This window comes from Leptopilina heterotoma, unplaced genomic scaffold, assembly GCF_015476425.1.
Source record: "Leptopilina heterotoma isolate Lh14 unplaced genomic scaffold, ASM1547642v1 Lhet_68, whole genome shotgun sequence".
Lineage (NCBI taxonomy): Eukaryota > Metazoa > Arthropoda > Insecta > Hymenoptera > Figitidae > Leptopilina > Leptopilina heterotoma.
This window is the reverse complement of record NW_025111157.1, coordinates 1,633,769-1,652,403: the sequence shown is the minus strand read 5'-3', so window position 1 is coordinate 1,652,403 and position 18,635 is coordinate 1,633,769. Positions and strand designations below refer to the sequence as shown.

General features: G+C 23.3%; 2 protein-coding genes across 2 annotated transcripts in view; one reads left to right on the top strand and one right to left on the bottom strand.

The window, feature by feature from the left end:
- LOC122510158 (dehydrogenase/reductase SDR family member 7) overlaps positions 1–4,626 on the bottom strand; it is a 31,995-nt gene extending 27,369 nt beyond the window's left edge. The window contains exon 1 of the mRNA XM_043624608.1: positions 4,502–4,626. The gene's annotated coding sequence lies outside the window, so the exon portion shown is untranslated. The remainder of the gene's footprint in view (positions 1–4,501) is intronic.
- Positions 4,167–16,928, top strand: LOC122510156 (serine-rich adhesin for platelets-like). Its single transcript, XM_043624604.1, has 5 exons — positions 4,167–4,486; positions 6,708–9,546; positions 12,080–12,805; positions 12,912–13,128; positions 16,023–16,928. Exons 2-5 carry the CDS (start codon positions 6,748–6,750, stop codon positions 16,196–16,198), a joined length of 3,918 nt encoding a protein of 1,305 aa, XP_043480539.1. The 5' UTR covers positions 4,167–4,486; positions 6,708–6,747; the 3' UTR covers positions 16,199–16,928.
- The last annotated feature ends 1,707 nt before the right edge of the window (positions 16,929–18,635 follow it).

Below are 18,635 nucleotides of genomic sequence, written 5' to 3'. Positions count from 1 at the left end.
TATTTTGTGAATCAATTGAATATCTGTCTGAAAAATAACTGAATCAAAAAAATTTGTGACGAGTCTACGAAGGAGCCTTGCGAATTGATGCAAAAATTCTGATTAATCGCGAGATATACTATTGAATGGAATAAAATTCTATATGTATACGGAAAAATGCTTTCATTTTTCAGCGTTAAAATAATATTCTAGAAATTATTTCAAAGAAAATAAATTAATTAATTATTTCAAAGAAAACAAATTAATTAATTATTTAAAAGGAAACAAATCAATTTTCTTTGCAAAAGATTAAATAGCCAAAAGTATTTTATCGCGAATAAGAAAGAAAGAGGAAAAAAAACTTTAATAAAACAAATTATTAATTTTATTTTTGCGATTATTCAATTTGAACTTCTCTTTCATCTGGCGAAAAATCTAATATTCTAATCTGCCTGATGCACTAAAAATATAAAAATTTGTTTTTCATATAAATAATTGGTTTACTTTATTATCGATTGAATATTTATTTATTTAAATAAATATCAAATAAATATTCTTTTGATAATTGTAACTAATTATTTAAGGAGCAAGAAAAAAAATAAGTGTATAATCTATTGTTGACTTAATAAATGTTGTGAACATCGTATATTTGTGCTCTCGCGTAATTAAAGGCAAATAATTCGTCATTCGCATTGTAATTATATTTTTTAAACAACGAAAACACGCCTTTTGTTTTAAATTATAGAAAATTTCTTCTGGTTTTTGTTAATTTTCTTTTTCGTTGTCAACAGAATAATAATAATAATAATATATTTTAAAAACACGAATAATTAAACGTCTCCTACAATGAAAAGCGAGATATGAGAAGATATATTTCGTTACATATTTTAATATAAATATATATAAATATATATATTTTATATTTGAGTTTTAATAAATAGATTTTATGGTCGAGAATTTAGGCGCATGAACTAAATTGACGTCCAAAAGAAAGACAAGAGGCCGTACAAAAGTAAACGTACTGATAATTAATTAAGAAATTATATAAATAAATATATATATGCGCTCCTTTAAGTGGTTACTGTTTATGCAATTTTAAAAAAATCTATATAGAAATTATATACATTTATGTTAATAGACTTGCATACTCAGGGCTCGAACCAGTGAAAGCATTTAAAAATACGGACTTTACGGACCAAAAATGAAAAATTACGGACCAATTACTGACAAAAATATAACCAGTCCGAGTCAAATAAGAGAACATTTTAATTAGAAATATAAATTAAATTTTCCATAAGTATAAAACATGAAGATAATTCTTATTTTCAAGAATTTTCAACTAAAATTCTTCTTTAAATCGATTATTTTTAATTTAACAAAAAATGCTTTGACAATTTTCAAATCCATATTTGTTTATAATATTTTATTTTATGAAATTTTAATAATTTGTAAATTCTTGAATTAAATATAATATATTAGAAAATAAAAACTTCAAATAATATACATAAAAAATTTCAATTAAACTTTTTCAAAAAAGTTAATTTCAAAATTCAATTATTTTTTTAAATTAACCCCACTATAATGATTTTAATATTCAATTATTACGTAAAATTTTAACTGAAATTCATTTTTATAAAATGAAAATCAATTTTTATTAGAATTCAATTATTTAAATACAAAATTATATAATTTATTGAATAATTGAATGTTTCTCAAAATTGAATTCTCATAAAGAATTTTATCAACAATTTTTAAATAATTGAATTCTTTTGAATTTTCTTCTAGTGTTTTTAACTAAAATTCTTCTATAAATCCATTATTTTTAATAATTTTTTGAAAAAGTTCTTTGAGAATTTTCAAATTCATTTGTTTACAACTCAATTTTACAAAATTTCAATTATTCGGAAATTCCTCAATTAAATATAATATTAGAAAATACAAAGTTCAAAAAATTAATTTCAAGTAAAATTGAAACAAAACTTCTACAAAAAAATTAATTCTTCTACAGAATTGTTAGTTAAAAGTTTGAGAAAATAAAATTTTCAAAGATTTTAATATAAATCCTTTTCAAAATTCAATTATTTCTAAAAATTCAGGCTTTAATGCTTTTATAATATTCAATTATAATCTAAAATTTTAGTGAAATTCATTTTTAAATCAATTTTTATTAGAAAATTCTACTAGAATTCAATTATCTAAATAAAAAAAAAATAATTTATTGAATAATTCAATTCTCATAAAGAAATTATATCAACAAATTTTTAAATAATTAAATTCTTTCGACGAATTTTAATAAAAATTTTAAGAATGATTACATTTTTCAAGGAATTCCATTAAAATTGTATTAACTATAATTGAAATACTGCGATGAGTTTTATATATTTATGAAAATAATTGAATTCCTGAAAAGAATTTTATTATTTACTAAAGTAATTGAATTCATGTAAAAATTTTACTATTTATAAAAATAATTGAATGATTGCGAAGAAATGTATAAAAAATTTGTAAATAATTGAATTCCTGTGAAATTTTTATTATTTTATGAAAATAATTAAAGGTTTGCGTAGAATTTTATTAAATTTTTTTTTAAATAATTGAATTTTTTTGGAAAATGTTGTTAAAATAGTAGATATTAAATATCATTGAATTGAGGAAATTTTTGGAAATAATTGAAATTTTGCCAAAGAATTTTAATAAAATTTTTGAAAATAATTGAATTTCGGAGAAGAATTTTATTATTTCTAAAAATAATTGAAATTTTGATGAGAATTTTTAAAAAAAATTTAACATAATTGAATTTATGCGAAGAAAATTTATTACTTCTGAAAATAATTTAATTTCTGCAATTATTTGTAATTTCTCTAAAATTCACCAAATTATATCGTACAATTTAGGAACTTTTTGTCCATTTTCTACTAAATTACGGACCTTTTTTTTTTAAAAAAAAACTGACTTTTATGGACTTGAAGCAAATTTGCGGACCTAGTTCGAGCCCTGCATACTGCTCTTTAAATGTATCAGTCTATACAAAAAAAGCGAATATAATGCAATAAATATATTTAAAGATATTAAATATTTATTTTTATCAAAAATAACTTTTAACTTATCTTTCTATGAATACAATTATCAATTTATCACAGAATTGAATTTTAATTATTTAACATGAATGAAATTAGTTGGTCGAAATTTTATTATACATTTAGAGAGAGACTTATCTTTGTAAGATGTCTTTTTTGTTGAGAAAACTTTGTCTAACTTCCATTTTTATCCACATTATCATTGTCTCCATACATTTCGAGATTCTTCAATAAATCCAAATAAGGAGGCTCATAAAGTAACATCAAATCAGACTCCATTTGTGCAAGTTTAACTGAAAAAAAAAATTCATGTCGAAATAATGCGTGAAATATTTTCATTTTGCGAACTGTAAGAGTGGACAAATTTTTATTTCAATTACGCATTGGAAATAAATTATTGTTTGGAAATATAAAAACTTACGTCTTAGATTTTTTGTCTCATCCATTAATTGTCTTAATGATACAACCATTTTTTGACAAATCTGAACATTCGTCTCTATATTCTTACTACTTGTTGACATTTTCAAGATTCAAGATTTTACTGCAAAAATATAGGTTAAAAATAACTATTTTCATTTTTGTAAACTTTTTTCTAATTCCAAACTTACCTGTGTAAGTTAACTTATTCTTCAGCGAGGAAATATTTTAGAAAACTGTTTTTTTTAACAAATAACAATTAACAATTAACGAATCAACACGATTATTATGAATAATTAACAAGTAAATAATTTTGCGACCGTTACAATTTACAAGTCGAAATAAAGTGGTGGAAGTAAACGAGAAACGTCACTTCCTGTTAGCTTCTATGACTTCTACAAGTTCTACTAGATTCTAAGCTGGATTTTGACTTCTAAAAACACTTTAATAGCAAAAAAACAAGAAATTTATTATTAAGGTTAAATTAACTGAATACTTCTTTTTCTTACAGTGAACAAATTTTCTTTTTTATCAAAATTGAAATGATCAAAAAAACAAAGTGGTCGGTTTTGTTTGCTTCCGGTCCCGTTTTCGCGCGAAACGAGACTTAAGCATCATGCACACCCACTGGAAACTGCAGACCTTAAGGTTCGTTCGCAACGTTTATTGTAAATCAGACATTACGCACCGCGATGCGATTCAGATATTCAATATTCGCGTTCTTCATCATTCTCATCTCTCTTTTTTCTTGATTGTGCTCCAAAAAGTATACTGTTTCTATTCGCTCAATTGTTTACCGGCTTTATTATTGCTCAACAGTGTATTCAATGAAATTTAATGGAACTAAAGTAAAATAAGAAAATAGCAGTGGAATTTAATGGAACAAACTATATTACTGAAGTAAATTTTATGCAATTCAGGCCGGTAGCCAATGCAATATTTTTACTTTAGACTGCAATTACCACCAAAAATCAGGAAAATAACGAGGTTTTATCCTCGGGGATTAAATAAAGGTGAGTGAAACTTACCTATAAACAAAAGGTTTAACTTAAAAAATTGTTTTTGAGCACTATTTCACTAAGCATTTAGATTATGATACATAAGCAGAATTCGCTAACAATGCTGTTTTTCTCACGGGGCCCCAGGGTTGTCAGTAGCGTAACAATTGAAGGGGTAAAAATATCAATTATTTTCTCATTTGTTGTCAATTTAGGAAAATATCTTTATGCTTTCATTAGTTTAGATCTTTCAGAAATTCTATTCTTTTCACATTCAGATACTAATTTGTTTCAGTTAATTTTACTCATTTTGTAATATTTAAAATTTTTTTATATTCAGTGAAATGGAACAATTTTTGTAAACATTATTGCAGGCTTCGCACTCATCTATGAAAAGATAATACTATTTTCTACATTTTTACGTTACCTGCTACTATTTGGGTACTTTTTTTAGATTTCAGCCACTAAAAGCTAAAATTAATGTTTTTTTTAAGATTTTCCATAATAAAATTTCCACAGGAATTCAATCAATTTAGAATAGCATTTTCAAAAAAATTACGAAAAAATCAATTATTTAAGAACATTTTTATATAAATCTTCACAATAATTCAATTAATTTCACTAATAATAACATTTTTCTTGGAAATTCAATTATTTAAACATTTTTGATTACATTCTCAGCAAGAATTCAATTTTTTTCACAAATAAAGTTTTCCATAATTCAATTTTAAAAAAAAATGATAAAATTCATCCAAAGGAATTCAATTATTTTTAATACTATTTTAAATTACTTAATTAAAAAATTCAATTAATTTCACAAATAAAATTTTCCACAAGAATTCAATAATTGTTTAAAATAAAATTTTCATATATTATATTTCGAAGAATTAATTATTTAAAACCATGTTTGTAAAATTCTTATGAAGAATTTAATTATTTAAAAAAAAACACAAAATTTTTCACAGCAATTCAATTATTTTTAAACATTTTAATAAAATTCTTCGCAATAATTCAATTAATTTTATAAATAATAAAAATTCTTCTCAGGAATTCAATTATTTTTGAAAATTTTAATAAAATTCTTTTCAACTATTCGATTACTTCCATAAATATAATAAAATTCATAGCAGGATTTCAATTAATTTTAACACAATTTTACAAGAGTTGCTCAAATAATGTAATTATTTTTAAAAATTTAATTTCCACTCCTCGAAAAAATCAATTATTTAAAAAAATGTTTTTTTGAAATTCTTTGGAAGAACTCAATTATTTACAAAAATATTAGAATTTTTCACACGAATTTAATTATTTTAAATACAATTTTAATTTAATTTTTTTGAAATAATTCAATTATTCTTTTAGATTTTAATAAAATTCTTCCCGAGAATTCAATTATTTACATAAATAATTCTTCGAAAGAATTCAATTATGTCGATAAATAATTCTTCGAAAGAATTCAATTATTTTGAGGCATTTTAATAAAATTCTTTGTAAAATTCAACTATTTTCATAAATAACAATATTCATCACAAGAATTCAATTATTTTTAAAAGTAATAAATTTCTTCTTGGGAATTCAATTATTTTAAGAAATTATAATAAAATAGTTTACAAGAATTCAATTATTTTCATAAATAATAAAATGCTTTTTAGGAATTCAATTATTTTCAAAAAAAAATTAATAAATACCTCACAGACATTCAATTATTGTCAAAAATTTTAATAGAATTCTTTGTAAAATTTAATTATTTTTAAAAACTTTTCACAATTTAATGATTTTTAATATCTACTATTTTCATAAAATTTTCAAGCAGAATTCAATTATTTAAAAAATTTTTTTGCAAAAATTTTTGTAAGAATTCAATTTTTTCATGAATTAATAAAAATTTCTCAGGAATTCAATTCTTTGAATTAGAATTTGCATAAAATTAGTCGAAAGAAATGAATAATTTAAATTTTTTTATAATATTCTTGGCAAGAATTAAATTATTTTTGATGAAAATTTGGAAAAAGTTAGGAAAATAAAAAATATCGAATGGAATTTTTGTCTAATTTTTCGCTACTTTTTTAAAATTAATTTATCGAGTGCGAAGTCTGTTATTGTTAAAATTTGATTAAGACTTAGATGACAAGAGCAATCATAATGTAAACATGTTAAATATTTATTTGTCCTATTTTTAATTTTTGATAAATGAGAATTTTGTTTTCCTTCATTAAACTAATGTTTTATATTTCAGATTATTGAAGACATTAATATAGAATACGAGTTTAACAATCATGTCCGATGCGGAAAAAACTGACATGCCATCGGATACACAGGACACATTTTTCGAGGAGAGTGAATCAAATTCTCAATTTGCCAATAACACAGTGAATACTTCCAATTGTACGGCCGAAAGTCAGGATTTTCATTTACTCGACACTGGAGACAGTCAAGAACTTGATTTGCCGATGAATGATTCTGAGGTTGTGAGTATTGTCAAAGAAAATGATAATACGGAGAAAATAATGGAGAATGAGAATTCAACGTCAAAGGAAGAATCAATAGTGGAGCAGACGGAGGAAGACGAGGATATTGTTCATGGAACACCACCACCATGTTTTTCGCCATCAAAAAAATTATCAGCCCTTGCAGATAAATCATTGAAACGTAGAGCTGATTTCAGTGAGGATTCATGTGAAAATTTACCGAAAATTAAAAGAAATAAAATTGAAGATGAATTGGAATTGATGGAAAGTGATACAACTGATGTTAAAAATTCCGAACAAAAATGTGACCAGTCTGAATGTGTAATTATTCCCGAAACTCAAGAATCAACACAAGATTGCTCCGAAAAGAATTTAGAAGCAGGATTGGAAAATTCTTTAGAAGAAGAATGTGATTTAGTAAACGAAGCCATTGATTCAGTGAATGATGGCGATGAAAATCAGAATGATTCGACTGTTGCAAATTTTGCCAATAACGATGTATCAAATCAAAATGAGAATTCTCTCCTCAAGGATTTAAATGAATCAAAGGAAATTGATTTTTCTGACAATTTTACCGAGAATGGTGACGAGAAGAAGGATTTTAATAAAACTGATGATGACACTAATTTAGAAAAAGAATTGAGTAAAATAGTTGAAATTACTGACGATACGACTAATAATATCGAAAAGTTGACAACTCCAGAGGAGAATGATACTAAATGTGAAATTAACGAATTAGAAAAAGCGAATAGTATAGAAGATGCTCTGAAACAATTAGGTGGAGAATGTGATTCGACATTATCGTCGAAGCCAATTATCGAAAAAGAATCAACAGAATCGGAATTATTGGCCGTATTAACTGATTCGGATACAAATGCAGAAATCGACGAAGTTACGGATGGGAAACAATTGCCGACTTCAATGGAGATTGACGAAAAGTCCGAAAATGAGAAAAAGCCAAATGAACAAAATGAACAAATAGTCAAATCGAGAATGAGCATTGAAGTGATTTATGATCGATCTTCCCTGAGTCAAGAAATTAAGGCAAGACCTTCGGAAATTGTCGAAATCGATGACGACGACGATGATGATGATGATAAAATTGTTATCGACTCCTCTCAGGATGAAAGTAAAATTCCAGAAATAAAGGACGATGATGACAACAAAAAGGTGGAGAAAAAAGAAAGCGAATTACAAGACAACAAGCCTATCGTCAAGGATAATTTGAAAGTGGAAAATACTCTCATCAATGGCGGTGATATCGAAGGCGATGATTTAGATACAACAGCGAGTCTCAAGTCCGATAGCGAAACAAAGGAAAAACTTCCCAAAGTCTTTGTTGTCAGTGACAGTGAAGGTGATTCGATGCTTGAGAATAAATCAACGAGTGAAAGTCACGTGACTCTCACGGCACCAACGAAAACGCAACAAATCGAAAAGGAATTTGTCATTTCTGTTCGATTGAAATGTTTAATAACAATCGATGAGAGTACAAAGGATGTTTTAAATAAAGAATTATTGGCTGTTAATTGTGAGATTAGTAACGATCAAATTCGAAATAGCGATACATCAACGTCACTTGCCGATATTTCGGGAAATGACAATAAAGACGGATCACCAGGTTCAGTAACGTCGGCGACTTATCCACGTTTCTCAATTATGTCCACATCGACCATAAGTTCATCGACATCGTCATCAAGTTCCGGCTCAGTAGCAACAAAATTAACGAACGATAAATTATTCTCCATTCCCAAGGGTAAAGCGAAACATACAAAAAAATTCCATCCAATCGATGGTAAATCGAGTTTAGAACTCGAACAATTAGGTAAAGAATGGAAAAATTCCCACCTTATATCGACATCAATTTTAAATTTCCTCAGTACTGATGTTAATATTTTTGAATTACAAAATGGAGTCGATATGATTGATGAGAAAATTCGTTCATCAACACCAGAAGCAGAAGAGACACCACAGAGATCGTTGAAAAAAGGAAGACCACCAAAGAGACTGCAGACGAGAACAACGAGAAAAAGGACTAAAATTATCGCCACTACAAAAACATCGCCAAATGTTGTTGAACCAATTACTGAGGACAGTGATGAATCGTTCGCAATTAAGGATAATAAGACAAAAGCAGGTTTTTCCACTCCAGTGAAAAAATCATTGGAAGGATTGAGAAATTCATCGTTCGCCGTCGATCAACCTGATGAATTATTGGGTAAACAAGTATTTGCCAAATGGTCTGATAATAATTATTACGCTGGACATGTGATGGATAAGAATAAGACAAAGTATAAAGTTAATTTTCTCGATGGTAAAAGTAAACAATTAATAGCTGAATTTATTATTCCAATTTCGGAGACATTTGGCAATGGACTTTCTGTTTATACATTGACAAAGGATGGGGATTATGGACCATGCGGAATGATTGTTGATATTGTCGAGACAAATAATAAAGTGTCTTATGTAGTTGAGCCAGATGAGGGCAAAAAGATTACTGTTCAAATTAAAGACATTTTTCTCACGCCCGATCAAGCTCAAGTTTTAAAGGAGGAATTGTGGAGCGAACAAAAGAGTCTTCCATCAACGCCACACTCGATTACGCAGGTAAATTATTTATTCTTTCAATCTATATTAATAATCGTTTAATAATTAATTTTTAATTTAAATTAATTTTCATTTAAAAAATTAAAATTAAAAATCATCAAGGTTAGGCCAAAATATTTTTTAAATTGAAAATTCTTTGGTAATAAATTTTTTTCTTATTTTGAACAGTAATAAATTGATTTCTAAGGATTTTAATATTTTAAATATGAGTTTATCTCAATTTTTTTGAAAAATGGATTTATCAACTTTCGAAAACTTGCTCCTTAATTTTTCTTTTCAAATATTTTCAATTTTAAAATTAATCTATTAAAAATAAATCATTGAATTCTTGCAAAAAAATTTGAGAATAATTGAATTTTTTCGCAGAATTTTATTATTTATGAAAATAATTGATATTTCGTGAAAAATTGTATTAAAATTTTTTAAAATCCTAATTACTATTCTTTTGAAGAATTTCTTTAAATTTTTTTTTAAATAATGGAGTTTATTTTAATACTTTTAAATGAAATTTTTGAAAGTAATTGAATTTTATGAACAATTTCTTTCAAGTTTTTAAAATAATCGTATTTCTTAAATAATTGAAATTAAATATTTAATTATTGAATTTTGTTAAAATTTTTAGAAAATAATTAAATTCTTTTTGAAGAATTTCTTTGTGTGTTTTCTTTTTAAATAATGTAGTTTTTAAATAATTTTAATTCAAACATTTAAAAATAATTGAATTAAACAAAGAATTCTTTCAACTTTTTTATTGAATCGTGACTGTTAATAATTATAATGAAATATTTCATTTTTGATGTTTATTAAAATTGTATTGATAATAATTGAATTCCTCAGTAGAATTTTATTATTAATGAAAAGTAATTTAATTTTTCCTATTAATTTTACTTTGAAGGGATTTTTTGACAAGAATATGTTTCAAATTTTCGAAAATAATTGAAATCCTACGAAGAATTTTTCTATTAATGAAAATAATTGAAATCCTCAGAAGAATTTTATTATTTAAGAAAATAATTGAAATCTTCATAAGAATTTTATTATTTATGAAAATAATTGAATTCTTGCAAAGAATTTTATTAAAATTTTTGAAAATAATTGAAATCCTTTGAAAAATGTTGTTATTTATGAAAATAATTGAAATCTTGCTAAGATTTTTATTAAAATTTTTGGAAATTAATATAATTATTTCGATGAAACTTTAAATTTTTTGGAGGCATTTAATTATTTTCAAAATTCAAAAAATTCGTCGCAGAAATTCGATTCTGTTCAAAAATTCTTTAAAATTCTCGTAAAAATTTCAATTATTTTTAAAAGTAATAAAATTCTTCTACGAAATTCAATTATTTTCAAAAATTTTACTAAAATTCTTTGCAAACTTTCAATTATTTTCAAAAATTGTCCTCAGTTCAATGATTTTCAATATTTACTATTTTAATAAAATTTTCCAGTATAATTCAATTATTTAAAAAAATTTTTAACAAAATTCTACGCAAACATTTAATTAATTTCATAAATAATAAAAATTTAACAGAAATTCAATCATTTACAAATTGTTTATAAATTTCTTCCCAATAATTCAATTATTTTCATAAATAACAACATTCTTCACACGAATTTAATTATTTTTAAGACAATTTTAAATTAATTCCTCGAGAAATGTAATTATTTTCAAAAGATTTACTAAAATTTCTCGAAAGATTTTAATTATATTAAAAAATTTTGATAAAATTCTTTATAAGTATTTAATTTTAATAAATAATCGATTATTCTATAAATTATTTATTTTTGCATTTAAATAATTGAATTTTTGAAGAATTTTCAAAATAGGAATTGATTTAAAAATGAATTATAATTATTTTCACAAACAATAAAACTCATCGCAGAATTTCAATTATTTTTAATAGAATTTTAATCTAATTCTTCGAAAAATGTAATTATTTTTAACAATTTTATTAAAATTCGTGGAAAGAATTAAATTATTTAAAAAATTTTTGATAAAATTCCTTATGAAAATTCAATTTTGAGAAAAATTAAATTATTTAATAAATAATTAAATTCGCGTAGACTTTTCTAATAAGAATTGATTTAAAAATTAATTTCATTTAAAAATTTTAAATAATAATTGAATTTGCAAAGCATTATAGAGTGAATTTTTAGATATTGTAATTGAATTTTGAAAAAGGTTTCAAATTGAAATTTTTAAAAATGTGAATTTCGTAAAATTGAATTGTAAACAAATTAATGTGAAAATTCTCAAAGAACATTTTCAATAATTATTAAAAATAATTGATTTGAAGAAGAATTTTAGCTAATAATTGTAGAAAATAATAATTGAATTGAAATGTTGAAAATAATTTTGAAGAAGTTACAGTAACTTACAAGATTCTTATAATATAAAATAATAATGGATTATCTTTAATTATTATAAAACATGAAAGATGAATTTTGAAATTTTTGAAAAATAATAAATTATATTATATTTTAATTATATTTTATTTTAGAAAATAATTAAAGAATTGCAATTAAATTACAGGTGACATTGGACAATATGGTGGACGGTAAACGGCGTTCAAGACGAAATACATCAACAGCACCAACACCGAAATCAAAGAAATCATTGACAAACTTAATTAATAAAACAACTGAAGATGAGCCATCTGTCTCGGGCGTTGTTTCTAAATCGAAAGAGGCGGAAAAAGATAAAGATGTCGATAAAGATGGAAAGACAAGTGACTCGAATTGTTCAATTATCGATGAAAATGGAGTGCATGGAGTTCAAAAGGAAATTCCTGGTACGGCTAATGAACAAATAACAACAAAGGGCCCACAGAGTAGAATAAAGGGAAAGCAACGTAATCGAAAGAAGAGCGACGACCAGGAGACTATCGATCTTCTTGGACCAATTCCTGAGGCGAATTCAAAAATTTTCGATGGAATGTCCTTTGTATTGACTTGCGCTTCCGTGGAGAGTATCGATAGATACAATGTCGACAATGGAACTGATTCAAATTCATCGGAAGTTGGAACTGAAAATGAGGAAGTTTGGAATGGTCGGCCATTTGTTAGGGAGCGTTTGGAGCAACAAATTGTCGCTGGCGGTGGTAAAGTTTACGAAAGTTTTGATCTCATACCAGTTAGTGAATATGAAAGTACTAAACTCATTACAAATTTGCCAAATTTAACTGCAAAGAGTTTGCTCTGCCTTTCCGTTGGCATTTCTGCTTACAATCACATGTGGGTGATTCGATCGTGTCAAAATGTAAGTTCTTTCCTCAAAATATTACAAAAACTGAAAATAATTAAAAAATTATTTTTAAATTTCAATTTTATTTTCGAAAATTTTAAAATAATTCAAATACTTTCAGAACAAACCTGTGAATCCCTCGGAAGAAAAATTGCCAGCCGGTTGGAGTATAGATAGGAGAAGTTACGTTGAAATGTTCAATCGACGAGATCAAAAACCATTGATGCATACAATTGTAGTGATTCCCTATCAGGAGGAGTGCGACAAGGAATTCGTTTCATTTTGGAGTAGAATTTGTGAGAACGCTGGCGGAAATGTAAGAGTTGTCGACAATCCAGGTACGTTGAAACTATTTTGAAATTATCGAAAACTTATTTTTAAAGCATGTATTTTAATTTTTAATCCAGACTTCGCACTCGATAATTAATTATAAAAAAGTAGATTTCAAACAAAAAAAAAGTAGCTATCGAAGAATTAAACTTGACGATCAAAAAAACTCGTTTTAAAAACTTTGCAAAACTGACAAAAATTCCATTTTATATTTTATTTTTCGGACTTTTCCCTAATTTTCATAAAAAATATGTACTTCTTTCTTATCATGCTAATAAATTTAATTCCTGCAACGAATTTCATTATTCATTAAAGAATTTAAATATTTATAAAAATAATTTAATTCTTGCGAAGAATATTATAAAATTTTTTTAATAAATTGATTTCTTTTGACTAATTTTATGCAAATTCTAATTTAAATAATTGAATTCCCGAGAAAGTTTTCTTAATTCATGAAAATAATTGAATTCTGTTTGTAAATTTTATGAAAATTGTAGAAATTGAAAATCATTCAATTGCGAAAAGTTTTTAAAAATAATTTAATCTTACAAAGAATTCTATTAAAATTTTTGATAATAATTGAATGTCTGTGTGGTATTTTATTAAATTTTTTTAAAAATAATTGAATTCCTAAAAAGCATTTTATTATTTATTGAAAATAATTGAATTCATGCGAACGATTTTATTAGAATTTTTTTTACATAATTGAATTTCCAAGAAAAAATTTTTTTTACTTTTAAAAATAAATGAATTCTTGTAATGAATATTGTTATTTATGAAAATAATTAAATTTTTCAAAGAATTTTATTAAAATGCCTTAAAATAATTGAATTTTCGGGAATAATTTTGTTATTTATTGATAAAATTAAATTCTTTCGAAGAATCATTTATGTAAATAATTAAATTCTTAGGAAGAATTTTATTAATTTATTTATTAAAATATTTGAAAATAATTGAATTCCTGTGAAAAATTCTAATATTTTTGTAAATAATTGAATTTTTCCAAAGAATTTAAAAAAAAACATTTTTTTAAATAATTAATTTTTTAGAGGAATTAAAATTAAATTTTGAAGAATAATTACATTTTTGGAGAAATTCCTGTAAAATTGTATAAAATTTTAAATAATTGATTTCATTTGAAATTTTCATTATTTATTAAAATAATTAAATGTTTGCATAGAATTTTATCAAAATTTTTGAGAATAATTGAATTTTAGAGATGAATTTTATTATTTATAAAGAGAATTGAAATTTTTACGATAATTTTTTTTTAAATTTAAATTATTTAAATACAAAAATAAATAACTTATTGAATAATTAAATGTTTTTTAAATTGAATTTTATCAACAAATTGTTAAATAATTGAATTCTTTTCACGAGTTTTAATAAAATTTTCAAGAAAAATTACATTCTTCGAGGAATTTGATTAAAATTGTATTATAAATAATTGAATTTCTGCGATGAGTTTTATTATTTATAAAAATAATTGAATTCCTAAAAAGAATTTTATTATTCATGAAAATAGTGGAATTATTGGGAAGAAGTTTATAAAAAATGTGTAAATGATTGAATTTCGATTAAATTTTTATTATTTATATGAAAAAATAAATTAAATGTTTGCGTAGAATTTTGTCAAAATTTTTTTTAAATAATTGAATTCTTTTGGAAAATTTCATTAAATTACCTAGTAGATACTGAAAATAATTGAACTGAGGAAAATTTTTGAAAATAATTGAAAGTTTGCTAAGAATGTTATTAAAATTTTTGAAAATAATTGACTTTCGTAGAAGAATTTTATTACTTTTGAAAATAATTGGAATTTTTACGAGAATTTAAAAAATTTTTGAACAGAATTGAATTTCTGTGAAGAATTCTAAGAATTTTGAAAATAATTAAATTCCTCGAAAGAATTTAAATTTTCATCGAAACAATTATATTATTTTTCAAAAATTTGAATGAAAATCTTAGCAAGATTTCAATTAATTTCGTCAATAACAACATTTCTTAAAGGATTTAAATTATTTTTAAAAATTTTATTAAAATTCTTCCTAAAAATTCAATTATTTTCATAAAATAAAAAATTCTTGTGAAGATTAAATTTTCAATTAATTTTTAATTAATTTCATAAATAACAACATTTCTCAAAGGATTTCAATTATTTTCAAAAGTTTTAATAAAATTCTTCCTAAAAATTCAATTATTTTCATAAAATGAAAAATTCTTCTGAAGATTGAAATTTTCAATTACTGTCTTAAATAATAAAATTGTTCTGACGATATCAATTATTTTCAAAAATTTTTCAAATAACTAAGTTTTTTTGGAAAATTGACATTTTCTAAAATTTGAAATTGAAACGCAACTCTTCTAAAATTGTATTAATTTTGAAATATTTGAGTATAATTATTGGTTAAATAGTTTATGAATAATAATTTTATGAGTTTTTCAATTTTTTCGAAATTTATAATAAATAAATTATGAAAATTTTATTTTAAACAATTGAATTCTTGTGGAAAACTTTATTTATAAAAATAATTGAATTTTGGATAAATTTTATAATTTTTTTTTAAATAATTGAATTCTTTTTTGCGATATTTTATGAATATACTGTAGATATTGAAAATAATTGAATCGTTTTAAAGAATTTTATTATAATTTTTGAGAATAGTTTTTTTGATTTCGAGTATTATATTAGCGAATTTAAAGTAGTGGAAATTCTCAAAAAAAAGAAAAAATAATAGCTTTTAGTGGCTGAAATCTAAGAAAAGTACCCAAATAGTAGTATAACGTAGAAAAAAGTACTAAATAGTAGGTTTTAGTAGATGAGTGTGAAGCCTGGAGAATCTGAAATTATTCCAAAATTAAAATTAATATTTGAAAATAAAAAATTTTTTTTCTTTTACAGAAATTAGTTTTATCGAAGGAACAGTGGTTCTGACAAATTACAGATGTCCATTGTGGGTTGTTGAAAAAGCTCGAGGTTGGGAAATTCCCCTTGTCTCAACCACGTGGGTTGTTCAAAGTCTAATTGAAGGTAAAATTCTTACTTACGACGGTCATAAGCGTTTCAAGCCTTTCTAAAAATTCTTAAAATGATACAATTTTTTTTCCTTCTCTTAATTATAAAAAGAAAATAAAGCAAACAAAAAAATATTGTATCGAATATTTCTGAAGGGAATGCAACATATTTAGCAATTAAGATTTTTTCAAGTCTTCTAATAAGTGTTTGTTTTTTTTCCTTTTTGTTTTAAGTTCGTATAATAATTGTGTATAGTATATAACAAAATGTTCTATAAAATTTTTCCAACAAGTATAATTTATGTACTTGTAATAATTTTTGGTCCAAGCGATCACAATCGTAAAACAAATAATGTGTAATTAATTTTAATTCGTGGTGCGCAATTAACATGAATTTTTTTTTCTAGTAATTTTTTGTTTATTGTATAAGAATAAATTTTGTTTAATCCCATTCTATGGCTGAGTTTCATGCTGAATAATTGTGTATGTTTTGCGATAAATGCTCGACATGAATATTATATATATATAAATATATTATGTATGGTTAAAATAATCGATTACTAATTGAATTCTTTTGAGTAATTTGAAAGAATAATAATTAGTAAAGAAAAACTCGCCATTGGGATTTCGTGATATGGATTTATCGCAGGTAGAATTATAAAAGTAGAATATTAAGTATAATATTTTTTTGTCATATATTTTAGATAGTGTATCCTTATTGTTTATCTGATTCGTGAATCTATTATTTCATACTTTTTTGGAATCAATTGATAATAATAAAGTTTATTTATAATAAATGGAAATTAAAATTCAATTCATTAAAAATTGATTAATGAATTATTTTTATCAATATTTTGATAATTAGAGAATTAAAAAAGGAAAAATTGTCGGGAATTTACTTCTAAATTTTTATATTTTGAAATTAAGCATCTTTTAAAGTAGAAAAGTATCAAAAATATTGAAAATTCAAATAGATATTTAAATCGTATATTTTCTACTCTGAAAGTGCAATTATCAATTTTTAATCTCAATTATTTTTAATCTCTAAATTTTCATTGTGAGATAGAAAAATAGAATTGTATATTAGATTTATATATTTATATATATATATATGGAAAATTTTTAATCATTTATATTTGAAAGATTTTCAAACTCTTGGATCTAATATCTTTAATAGATGTAAAATTAGATTTTTAGATTTGAAATTCTTTCTGGTATCTAGTTTAGAAATCAATTCTTTTACAATTATGAAGAACTCTTACAATCTTCATTTTATTACTCTGTGTCTTTTTTATACGAATTGTCATTTTATAAGAGAATATTTCTTTATATATTTTGATTTGTATAATCATGTATTTTTTAAAATATTTTTCTGCAAAGAAAAGAAGAATTTTGTCAAGAAAAAAAAAATGAATTGGACTGTTTTGCGTTAGGGTGCAATTAAGATTCATCTTTAATGAAAATAAAACATGAAACGAATAAGTTAGTTTTTAGTCTAACAGATTGCGCGTAACCAAACCTACATTTGTATATGTATACATATATCACAATCTTTATTGTATAAGTAGTGGTAATTATGTACAATTTTTGGTGATACAATATACCAACATATTTTGGCAAACACTCTCTCTTTCTCTCTTTTACTTCATTTAATTTAATAATTACAAATATTCCCCCTCCTTTATTTATAATAATTTTATAAAACATTGTTTAAAAAATATATTGAAAAATATTTCATTGGAAGTGTCGCAGGGCTCGAACTAGGTCCGTAAATTTTCTTTAAGTCCGTAAAAGTCCGTTTTTTAAAAAAAAGGACTGTAAAGTCCGTAATTTGATTAAAAAAGGACGAAAAGTTCGTAAATTGTACAATATAATTTAAAGATTTTTGGAAAAGTTACAAATTATTGCAGAAATTCAATTGTTTTAAAAAGTAATAAAATTCTTGGCAGAAATTCAATTGTGTTCAAAATTTTTTAAAAATTCTTATCAAAATTTCAATTATCTTTATAAATAATAAAATTATTTTCTGAAATTCAATTATTTTCCCAAATTTTAATCAAATTCTTGGCAAAATTTAAATTATTTTCAAAAATTTTCTTCAATTCAATGATTTTTAATATCTACTATTTTAATAACATTTCCCAAAAGAATTCCATTATTAAAAAAAAATTGAATAAAATTCTCCGCAAACATTCAATTATTTTCATAAATAATAAACATTTTTACAGAAATTCAATTATATTTACAAATTTTTTATCAATTACTTCGCAATAATTCCATTATTTTCATAAATAATAAAATTTTTATTCAATTATTTTCGTAAATAATAAAATTCTTTTTAGGAATTCAATTATTTTCAATTATTCAATGAATTATTTATTTTTGTATTTTAATCATTTAAATTTTAAAAAAATTGTCGTAAAAATTTCAATTATCTTTATAAATAATAAAATTCTTCTCCAAAATTCAATTATTTTCAAAAAATGTAATAAAATTCTTG